Source organism: Corythoichthys intestinalis, chromosome 9 (genome assembly GCF_030265065.1).
Source record: "Corythoichthys intestinalis isolate RoL2023-P3 chromosome 9, ASM3026506v1, whole genome shotgun sequence".
In the NCBI taxonomy this organism is placed as follows: Eukaryota; Metazoa; Chordata; class Actinopteri; order Syngnathiformes; family Syngnathidae; genus Corythoichthys; species Corythoichthys intestinalis.
In genome coordinates this window covers 15,948,851-15,961,077 of record NC_080403.1, presented here as the reverse complement: position 1 = coordinate 15,961,077, position 12,227 = coordinate 15,948,851, and the positions used below count along the sequence as shown (strand labels likewise).

General features: G+C 41.0%; 1 protein-coding gene across 2 annotated transcripts in view; it reads right to left on the bottom strand.

Annotated features, from left to right (window-relative positions):
* Positions 1–12,227, bottom strand: part of ripor3 (RIPOR family member 3) — a 48,021-nt gene that overhangs the window by 1,219 nt on the left and 34,575 nt on the right. For both annotated transcript variants that reach the window (XM_057845643.1, XM_057845644.1), the window contains 2 exons: positions 9,547–9,630; positions 21–111 (listed from right to left, as the gene is read on the bottom strand). In XM_057845643.1, the coding sequence (XP_057701626.1) occupies positions 21–111; positions 9,547–9,630 (175 nt within the window). The remainder of the gene's footprint in view (positions 1–20; positions 112–9,546; positions 9,631–12,227) is intronic.

The window sequence follows — 12,227 nt, the reverse complement described above, 5'->3', positions numbered from 1 at the left end:
GCCAATCAGGCGAAAGGTACCGAAAGATAGGACGGCCTCCTTGGCAGCATTTCGAACATCTTCATCTGGACATCTGCGTAGTTCCACCATGTGGTCCAAACTCTCTGTGGCCTGGAAATACAATCAAGTCCCAAAAATCACAACTATATCCTACCGTAGTATTAAACTCGTTGGCTGCCATTGACAGTGCTGGTCGTCCAAACCATTTGGGTTGGGAGGGGCAAATGAACATCCCCTCCCAGTCCAAATGGATTATATGTTTAATAGCGAACGGCACGAATGCTGTTTTTAGACTGCAAGGCTGCTTGACGTCACCATCGTAAACCGGAAAGGGGTCAACATAGAAGCGCACTCGCAAAAAACTCATGCTAGTACTGCTTGTTTTCTGCCGGTAATCTTGCAAAAAAGGACATGCCGAGTAAACACTGCTGCTATTGAACTTGTAGAAATGACTTTGAACATTACGATGTATGAAGGATGTTTTCTTTATACGTTTCCTGAAACCCAAAACTCTGAGGACAAAATGTGAACAATGGATCAATTTGTGTGGACGTCCAAAAGACCAGTGTAATGCCAGCAAGGTGAAGCCATTCACCTTCATATGCAGTAAACATTTTTTGACGGCCATGGTCCTACAGATGACAATGCTGATCCATTGCTTGCCACAGCCTGCCACGAAGAGGTAAGCCATTTTGATATTTATATTTTTTAGCGTGGTGTTTTTCCGTGCTGCTTCTGTCTGACAACGAGTGACTTGAAAAAAATTAAAATGGTATCTGACTGCCAATGTTGTTACATTTTCTCTTGTAAAGAAATAACTTTAGTAAGTTGGAAGTGTAAAATTGCTACCCAAAAATAGCAATATAAATTAACCCCAAGAACGGTCAAAGACGTAAGACAATCAGAGGATATAGTATATAAGAAAGCCTGGGCATATGGTGGTAAAGGATATCTTGTCGAAACAGGAGAAAGTCATTGTCAGTGGCGTAAGGCAATTGACACAAGAAAAAGGTGTCCATATAAAAGCTACAACTGGATCAGGTCGGCTTTTTTTCAGCCCTCGACACACAAGCCATCTCTTTAACCGAACATTTGTATGTTCTCGCCACATCTTTACGAGTGAATTTGGCACCGGGGACATCATTTTCAGACAGAATTGGCAGGTTTAGCTCAGTAAACATCTCGTTCGTACACTATTTACATGTATCTAGAATGAGGGACAAACGCGAGTTTGACCCCCCTAGCAACAGTTGCTAATGTCATGAATATTAATGAGCAAATGTGACGTGTTACGTGCGGTACGCTATTGAAGGCCTGTTGTAGTGCGTTAATTGTGTCACTTTGTTAATTTTCGGGTACGTGACTTCCTTTCGATTTTGGTCATTTTCTGTAGGCTTTTATAGGTATTCCTAGGTGACTGTATATGTTCTGTGTTGTTTCCTTTTGATTTTAGGGCATATCAGGTCACTTCCTGCTGACTTTGAGGTTACTCAGGTCACTTCCTCAGGGTTTTGAGGGACTTTCTGTTGATTTTAGAGCAATTTCCTGCACATTTTGGATCACTTCCATTTACTTTTGGTTTGTGTTATTTTGTCAGTGAAAATGACTACAAATGGAGATTTTTATTTTTTATTTATTTTTTTTACAGGTCTAAGTTGAAAATAAATATGAGGCAATGGAAACGTTTTTGTAGGAGTTGAACATGCCATTCGAAATGAACTGGGGCATTGAAAATGTATGGGTAAGTCTTTTGTCATGTTTTGGTGGAATTGTACTTTGCACTTCTCATTTGTACTACTAACAGGGATGAAAGTGGGCCGGAACGTGCCGGATCGGCGTTCCGCCATAACATACAATGGTGGAACGCTGTTCTGGCATACGGTGCTTTGATCCTGAAAATATGATGGCAACTGTCAAAACCCCATGTTTACAAAAAAAAAAACCTGCCACGCTGCCACACGTGCATCTCCAATAAGAACAATCTACTAACTTCAGATTTACAGTGGGGCAAATAAGTATTTAGTCAACCACCAATTGTGCAAGTTCTCCTACTTGAAAAGATTAGAGAGGCCTGTAATTGTCAACATGGGTAAACCTCAACCATGAGAGACAGAATTTGAAAAAAAACAGAAAATCACATTGTTTGATTTTTAAAGAATTTATTTCAAAATTAGAGTGGAAAATAAGTATTTGGTCACCTACAAACAAGATTTCTGGCTGTCAGAGGTCTAACTTCTAACGAGGTCTAAGGAGGCTCCACTCGTTACCTGTATTAACGGCACCTGTTTTAACTCATTATCGGTATAAAAGACACCTGTCCACAAACCTCAGTCAGTCACACTCCAAACTCCACTATGGCCAACACCAAGGAGCTGTCGAAGGACACCAGAGACAAAATTGTAGACCTGCACCAGGCTGGGAAACTGAATCTGCAATAGGTAAAACGCTTGGTGTAAAGAAATCAACCGTGGGAGCAATTATTAGAAAATGGAAGACATACAAGACCACTGATAATCTCCCTCGATCTGGGGCTCCATACAAGATCTCACCCCGTGGCGTCAAAATGATAACAAGAACGGTGAGCAAAAATCCCAGAACCACACGGGGGGACCTAGTGAATGACGTACAGAGAGCTGGGACCACAGCAACAAAGGCTACTATCAGTAACACAATATGCTGCCGGGGACTCAAATCCTGCACTGCCAGACGTATCCCCCTGCTGAAAAAAGTACACGTCCAGGCCAGTCTGCGGTTCACTAGAGAGCATTTGGATGATCCAGAAGAGGACTGGGAGAATGTGTTATGGTCAGATGAAACCAAAATAGAACTTTTTGCTAGAAACACAGGTTCTCGTGTTTGGAGGAGAAAGAATACTGAATTGCATCCGAAGAACCCCATACCCACTGTGAAGAATGGGGGTGGAAAAATCATGCTTTGGGGCTGATTTCTGCAAAGGGACCAGGACGACTGATGTGTGTAAAGGAAAGAATGAACGGGGCCATGTATCGAGAGATTTTGAGTGAAAATCTCCTTGCATCAGCAAGGGTATTGAAGATGAGATGTGGCTGGGTCTTTCAGCATGACAGTGATCCCCAACACACAGCCAGGGCAACGAAGGAGTTGCTTCGTAAGAAGCATTTCAAGGTCCTGGAGTGGCCTAGCCAGTCCTCAGATCTCAACCCCATAGAAAATCTGTGGAGGTAGTTGAAAGTCTGTGTTGCCCAACGACAGCCCCAAAACATCACTGCTCTAGAGGAGATCTGCATGGAGGAATGGGCCAAAATACCAGCAACACTGTGTGAAAAGCTTGTGAAGAGTTACAGAAAACGTTTGGCTTCCGTTATTGCCAACAAAGGGTACATTGAGATGAACTTTTGGTATTGACCAAATACTTATTTTCCACCATGATTTGCAAATAAATTCTTTAAAAATCAAACAATGTGATTTTCTGTTTTTTTTTTTTTTTTCCACATTCGGTCTCTCATGGTTGTTTACCCATGTTAACAATTACAGGCCTCTGTAATATTTTCAAGTGGGAGAACTTGCACAATTAGTGGTTGACTAAATACTTATTTGCCCCACTGTACATACACAAGTTTTAACAACAAGCTTAATAAAGACCTTTTCGAGCGTCGTACGTTTCCACTGATATTTACTATTCATTTATTCTACGTAGTTCTTCCCAGTGTCTGTCTGAAAAGTCGCGTCGCCCTGCACACACAGTGAGTGCACATGCACTGCAGGGAACGCAGAAAAACAAAAACAAAAATTGGACTCTGCTTTCCGTTCAATTGGCTGACATACTGACATGTGATCAGCATGGCTAGTTAGCTGTGATTGTCTCAAATGTTTTTTTGGAACAGCAAATAGAGGGGTGAAAAAGCTTGTTGAATTAAATGGGCCATGCAACGGAAAATTGATCAGATCTTTAAGAGAAAGGAAAGAGTTGAATGAGGTTTATTTTATTTGGGTGGTTCAGAACATCTTCCATGTTAATGTGCACTTTGAACTTATTTTGTTACATTTATTTTTTTATTTTTATTTAAGGTTACTTCTTTATTTCCTTATAATAAAAAAAAGTCAATGTTTGCTTTGTCTTCAAAATATATTCCATTTCACTGTGCATAATGTAAGTCATTTGTACTTTTTTTATGTACGTTACTTATATCTCTAAAAAAGTCTGCTATGCTATCTTCAATTTTAAAGTACAGCCTATGTTCTTGAATAGTTAAAATTGAGGTTTTTCTTTTAGATTTGAGGAAATACAAAAATTAAAATTATGAGGAATTTTGTAAATCAGTTAAAAAATACATTTTTTAATGGAAATCAGTTTCTCATATATAAACTTGTTCCAGTGTAATGCAGCAGCCCAATGCATGTGTGAAACCTACAAATTCATTCATTCATTTTCTGAGCCGCATATCCTCACGAAGGTCACAGGGGCGCTGGAGCCAATCCTAGCTAATTATGGGCAGTGTATGGTGTACAGCCTGAATCGGATGCCAGCCAATCGCAGGGCACAAGGAGGCACACACAGTCATACCTAGGAACAATTTAGAGTGTTTGATCAGCCTACATGTATGTTTTTGGGGGTACCAGGAGAAAACCCACGCAGGCATGGTGAGAACATGCAAACTCCACACTGGAAGGCCAGATTGAACCCTTAATCTCATAAATGAGGGGAACGTGCTAACCTTTGTGAAACCTTTTGCGTTTTATTGTGTGCTATACTTATAACAGTGCCAAAAGCAGTTTTAGCATATCGGTGGTTTTAGGAGGTTTGAGCCCCAACCCACCTCCCGTCTCCCCAAAAAAAGGGCTCCGTGCCGAACTTTATGTTATGGAGTTCCGGCAAGAAATTCTTGCCACTGTCACCGCTGACTAGGAGTGGAAACCTCTTGGTACCTCACAATACAATACGGTTTGTAGAGGTGTGCATCGGTACTGCCCTCACGATTCGATTCGATTACGATTCGGAGGGCCACGATTCGATTCGATTCAGAGGGTCACGATTCGATTCGGTTCGATTCGGCAATGCATCGCGATGCCTTAAAGCCTGGGATGCATTAAAATTCTAAAGCAAAGCATATTTTTCGGGAATCATAAGGCAACACAAGCGGTCAGACATTAAACAACTTTTTATTGGCTCTTGTGTCACTCCTGGTTGAAGTCAAATGAAAATACTTTTAGATATATATTAAAAAAAAAAAAAAACAACAGATCACAGCATTTAATTGGTGCTTTGAATGAGACCAGGGCTTTCTCTTTTTTTTTTACACACAGTAGCAGCCTTTCACACAGTGCAACATCTGAACTGTGCAAAATCAGTAATAACAGTCACTGTATTTTAGTCACAACAACCCATCGATAAAAATATTCAAGTAAATATTAAAGAAAGCGACAAAGAAAATATTGTAGTGCAGCAGCATCTTTATCGCAATATCAATCCAGGGATCAGTTCAGTTGCAAACAAAACATCCAACTAAATTGCAATGTAGAACAAAAGTAAAATGTTGGCCTAGCCCACTATATATGTGCAATCAACTTAGAAATGCAATCAGTAACTACCACATAACAATAAAAAATAATGAATTAAAATGAAGTGCAGCAGCATTTTAGCAGCCATAACAATCTGTTTCAACATGAGGAAATATCTTTTTTTTTTTGCAATTGAGAGGGCAGAGAGATAGTAGAGGTTAGATGGGGCCTAAAAAATCCAGCCTGACCCGACACGGCCCGCTGGTATTAAAGCCCGACCTGGCTTGGAGTGACGCGAAACCCCCCCCCCCCCCCCCCCCCCCCCGCAGCAGCAGCAATTTATTTTCATTTCTTCGAGATGGCAGAAAAAACGCATGTTTCTTAATGTTTAAATAGTCTACATATTTTTGTGATCTTTATAAAATCATTTAAACAACGAAATAACGCTGGGAAAGTTTAATATATATATATAATATATATATATATATATATATATATATATATAAAAAACGAGTTTGCAGACACACAGAGGAGAGGATTCAAAAGGATCACATTTGTGTTGCCTTTGTGTGCATAAAAAAGTGTCTTTCGTTACGAATTCTCAGTTGGCAGAAAAAAAACGCAAGTTTTCTTAATATTTAAATATTCTACATATTTTTGTGATCTTTATAAAATCATTTACACAACAAAATAACGCTGGGAAAGTTTAATATATATAAAAAAATTTTAAAAAAAACGAGTTTGCAGACACATAGAGGAGAGGATTCAAAAGGATCACATTTGTGTTGCCTTTGTGTGCATAAATAAAAGTGTCTTTCATAACAAATCGCAAGCGCCACAGCGGAGGAGAAGAAGAAAAAGCGGGCGGCGCCACTGCTTCATGTGAGTGCACCAGCAAATGCACAATACAGAGAGCCTGCTCTCGGTTTTATCCCATTTAAATTTTTTTTTTTTTTTTTTTATAATTTATTAGTCCGGTGCGGGGCGGCCCGACCCGACCCGAACGTGAATGCTTAACATTTTGGGCCCGAACTCAGGCACAAGATCTAACCTCTAAGAAATAGGACATAACATAATAATGGCTGAAGCGGAGAAAGAGGGAGCAAGAAAGATTCTTGATGCACCTAAGGTTGGTGGGAAACTTGACCAGAGTTATGCAGTGTGTAAAAAATGAAACATGACAATAATAATACAAATAGGGAAACCAAATCCATTGCATCAGCGGAATTGCGCAGGGAAGACTTTTGAACGTACTTATATATTTTAAAATGCGCTAAATCGATTTGGCTTGTTGCCCGCATCGAATCGAATCGTCCATGCCCCGCATCGGGATTCATCGCTGCATCGATTATTGTTGACACCACTAACGGTTTGCGATACAAAGCTCACGATAACGATGAACTGACGATACGGCGATACAACAATTATCGATACATTGGTCTGGAAATCATTCTAGGATATTCTAAAAACAACTAATAAACAGAAAAACAAGCTTCTGTTGTGAATTGGAATGAGTTTATCACTAGTAGACGTTCAATCCGTTTGAAGTGGGAGGGATGGCAGCCAATGAACAAACGTTGAAAATCACATTGTATAATTTTTAAATAATAAATTTGTATTTAACTGCATGAAATAAGTATTTGATACATTACCAACTAGTAAATATTTCGGCCCTCAGTTCTTTTTTAAGAACCCCTCCTGTTCTCCACTCATTACCGGAAGTAACTGCACCTTTTTGAACTTGTTACCTGTATAAAAGACACCTGTTCACATGCTCAAACAAACAAACTCCAACCACTCCACAATGGCCAAGACCAAAGAGCTGTGTAAGGACATCAGGGATAAAATAATAGACCTGCACAAGGCTGGGATGGGCTACAGGAAAATAAGCAAGCAGCTTGGTGAGAAGGTAACAACTGTTGGAGCGATTATTAGAAAATGGAAGAAGTTCAAGTTGACGGTCAATCTGCCTCGTTCTGGGGCTCCATGCAAGATCTCACCTCGTGGGGCATCACTGATCATGAGGAAGGTGAGGGATCAGCCCAGAACTACACGGCAGGACCTGGTCAATGATCTCAAGAGAGCTGGAACCACAGTCTCAAAGAAAACCATCGGAAACACATTACGCCGTCATAGATTAAAATCCTACAGTGCACACAAGGTCCCACTGCTGAAGCCAGTGCATGTCCAGACACGTCTGAAGTTTGCCACTGACCATCTGGATGATCCAGAAGAGCAATGGGAGATGGTCATGTGGTCGGATGAGACCAAAATGGAACTTTTTGGTCTAAACTCGGCTCGTTGTGTTTGGAGGAAAAAGAAGGATGAGTACAACCCCAAGAACACCATCCCAACCGTGAAACATGGAGGAGGAAACATCATTTTTTGGGGCTGCTTCTCTGCCAAGGGTACAGGACGACTGCACCGTATTGAGGGGAGGATGGATGGGGCTATGTATCGCCGGATCATGGCTGACAACCTCCTTCCTTCAGTGAGAGCCCTGAAGATGGGTCGTGGCTGGGTCTTCCAGCATGACAACGACCCAAAGCACACAGCCAAGGCAACTAAAAAGTGGCTCCGTAAGAAGTATCTTAAGGTCCTGGAGTGGCCTAGCCAGTCACCAGATCTGAACCCGATAGAAAATCTATGGAGGGAGCTGAAAGTCCGTGTTGCCCGGCAGCAGCCCCGAAACCTGAAGGCTCTGGAGAAGATCTGCATGAAGGAGTGGGCCAAAATTCCTGCTGCAGTGTGTGCAAACCTTGTCAAGGACTACAGAAAAAGTTTGGTATCTGTAATAGCAAACAAAGGTTTCTGTACCAAATATTAAAGTTCGATTTTTGTGATGTATCAAATACTCATTTCATGCAATTAAATGCAAATTTATTATTTAAAAATCATACGTGATTTTCTGTTTTTTTGTATTAGATTCCGTCTCTCACAGTTGAAGAGAACTTATGATACAAATTACAGACCTCTACATGCTTTGCAAGTGGGAAAACCAGCAAAATCACCAATGTATCAAATACTTGTTCTCCCCACTGTACTTGTTACTTTCAAACTCAACAGGAAATGACCTGGAAATGCCCTAAAATGAACAGCAAGTGACCTATAAATGCCCTGAAAATCTGACAGAATGACTGTAAATGCTCTGGTTTCGAATGAACGAATGTTCCCAGTCTAAATGGATTGGGTGTCGAGCACCGTCAAGGCAGCCTTAGAGTTAACTGAGACACTATTATAGTGGAAGATTTTGGTAGCAACTTGTTGGTTCCTTTTTCTTTTGACACCTTTTTAAAATGATATCTTGATTCTTGGCAGGAACATCTCGATAACCTTTTGGGATACAAAGTATCATGATATATCACCATTTCGATATTTTGTCACACCCCTACCCCTGACTATTAATACTACTACTTTGTACTTGTATTTTTGCCAGAAACTTTGGGCGCCTTGTAGAAATATTTATTCCCTTATATTTGTTGACTTTACTTGATATATTCGTTTCTATATTATTTATCTTCTTTCTGACTTTATTTAGATAAGCTAGAGTGCAGCTTTCAGCTTCTTCTCTGAAGCAAGGTCAAAGCAGAGAACATAACAGCTGCTAGTAAAATTCCATTTTCATGAGTTGACATGGGTGCCTGCTTTATTCGCATTTGGAATAACAAAAAGTGCATGTGTTGAAAGGTCTGGGCTAAATCTTCGAGCACTCAGAGGAATTTAGTCCTGGCCGGCCAGCTTTTAATTGTTCTTTTCTTAATAAATGTAATTTCTTTAGCTGATTCTTGCTTTCTTTTTTGCTTCCATAATTGTGTGTCGTCGTCTCCTGTTCATTAAAGAACCAGTGAAAAGAGGGAAAAACTATTTTTTTTCTCCTTCAGCCTTTATTTTGTGAACGCTATGAATTTTTAAAGAACTGTAGGACAAGTAGAAACGAACCTTCCTTTTGGTATTTGAGAATGAAACATGATCTGCTTTAGAGGGCCACACAAAATAATGTAGCAGACTGGTCGGACATGGCCCCAAGGCCTTGAGTTTGACACCTGTGGTTTAGAGGATGGCTCTTACCGCCAAACATTTGAGTGCCAAGCAGGAGTTCCGCTGCGTGGCCACGTCTGTGCTCCGCAAACTCTCTGTGTAGTAAACAAGTGCCTGCAAACACACATGTACAAAAACACACAATAAATTAATGCAGGCCAATACGATGGTACATATCACCAAAATGATATCAAACTTTCTGTGGACATTTTTCAGGTCTATCGGCAGTATCGCCGTCATAAAGATAGAGCTGTTACTGCAATGTACATTTAGGCCAGCTGTTGGCAAGCAATTTGCGCTGACTTGCTGGATTTATGCCACTGTAGTACTGTACTACCAAGATGAACTCTTTCAGTGCCATTGCTCTGCTGTGAATTGAATTGATTGCTAATAGACGTCCGATCCGTTTGAAGTGGGAGGGTGGCAGCAAATTAATAAATGTTCAGGAAGTGATCCCAGAATGCCCCAAATTGTACAGGAAGTTGTAATATATTTATGTCACACTGCTGTTGTGCGCCATAGTTGTGTGCTCCCTGTTGTGGTATTACGGTAAAAAGAAACCTAAGTGATGAGTCGTGTGCACACGTGATGAGAAGCACATTGGATAAAGAAATGTTGTTCCACTCAAGTCTTGGCGTTAAATGTACTTAGATTGATGCCATAACAAAAAGTGATGAGGACGACTACTGGAGTTTGCTGCGGGTCGCGGGGCTCCGCTTTCACGTTGCGTTTTCGTGAGGAGGGGGACGAGCGGAGATTTCAAAAGGAGCGTGAAGGTGCTGTATAACCAGGCGCTATTGCGGGAATTATCGGCTCTGTTGGTGCTTTTCATGAGCTTGTGGAACAGTGGAGCTCATACACGGAGCGGTTTGTCTTTTTCATAGAAGCTAACGATATACAGTGGGGCAAATAAGTATCTAGTCAACCACTAATTGTGCAAGTTCTCCCATTTGAAAATATTAGAGAGGCCTGTAATTGTCAACATGGGTAAACCTCAACCATTAGAGACAATGTGGGAAAAAAAACAGAAAATAACATGGTTTGATTTTTAAAGAATTTATTTGCAAATCATGGTGGAAAATAAGTATTTGGTCAATACCAAAAGTTCATCTCAATACTTTGTTATGTACCCTTTGTTGGCAATAACGGAGGCCAAACGTTTTCTGGAACTCTTCACAAGCTTTTCAAACACTGTTGCTGGTATTTTGGCCCATTCCTCCATGCAGATCTCCTCTAGAGCAGTGATGTTTTGGGGCTGTTGTTGGGCAACACTCCCTCCACAGATTTTCTATGGGGTTGAGATCTGGAGACTGGCTAGGCCACTCCAGGACCTTGAAATGCTTCTTATGAAACCGCTCCTTTGTTACTCTGGCTGTGTGTTTGGGATCATTGTCATGCTGAAAGACCCAGCCACGTCTCATCTTCAATGCCATTGCTGATGGAAGGAGATTTTACCTCAAAATCTCTCGATACATGGCCCCATTCATTCATTCCTTTACACAGATCAGTCGTCCTGGTCCCTTTGCAGAAAAACAGCCCCAAAGCATGATGTTTCTACCCCCATGCTTCACAGAGGGTTTGGTGTTCTTCGGATGCAATTCAGTATTCTTTCTCCTACAAACACGAAAACCTGTGTTTCTACCAAAAAGCTCTATTTTGGTTTCATCTGACCATAACACATTTTCCAGTCCTCTTCTGGATCATCCAAATGCTCTCTAGCGAGGCCTGGACGTGTACTGGCTTCAGCAGGGGGACACGTCTGGCAGTACAGGATTTGAGTCCCTGGTGGCGCATTGTGTTAATGATAGTAGCCTTTGTTACTGTGGTCCCAGGTTTCTGTAGGTCATTCACTAGGTCCCCCTGTGTGGTTCTGGGATTTTTGCTCACCATTCTTGTTATCATTTTGACACCACGGGGTAAGATGTTGCATGGAGCCCCAGATCGAGGGAGATTATCAGTGGTCTTGTATGTCTTCCATTTTCTAATAATTGCTCCCACAGTTGAGTTCTTTACACCAAGAGTTTTACCTATTGCAGATTCAGTCCTCCCAGCCTGGTGCAAGTCTAAAATTTTGTCTCTGGTGTCCTTTGATAGCTCTTTGGTCTTGGCCATAGTGGAGTTTGGAGTGTGACTGACTGAGGTTGTGAACAGGTGTTTTTTATACCGATAATGAATTAAAACCGGTGCCATTAACACAGGTAACGAGTGGAACCTCGTTAGAAAAAGTTAGACCTCTTTGACAGCCAGAAATCTTGCTTGTTTGTAGGTGACCAAACACTTATTTTCCACTCTAACTTGGAAATAAATTCTTTAAAAATCAAACAATATGATTTTCTGTTTTTTTTTTTTCACATTCTGTTTCTCATGGTTGACGTTTACTCGTGTTGACAATTACAGGCCTCTCTAATCTTTTCAAGTAGGAGAACTCGCACAATTGGTGGTTGACTAAATACTTATTTGCCCCACTGTAGCGGTAGATGAAGTAGTGCCCACGTTTTTGAGCAATATTGGGTCAAAGACTTTCAATTTACTGAGAAACTTGCTTCAACATAAACCTGGTAGCAAAACGTACAGGGAGATCGGTGAAACTTAATGCAAATTTTTCACCCAGGCCCCTTGTAATTGCAGAGATATTCCGATTTCACAGAAGAAATCAGGAGGAGGGGGAATCTGTCACTATGTTTGTAGCAGCGCTGCGGAAGCTTGCTGAA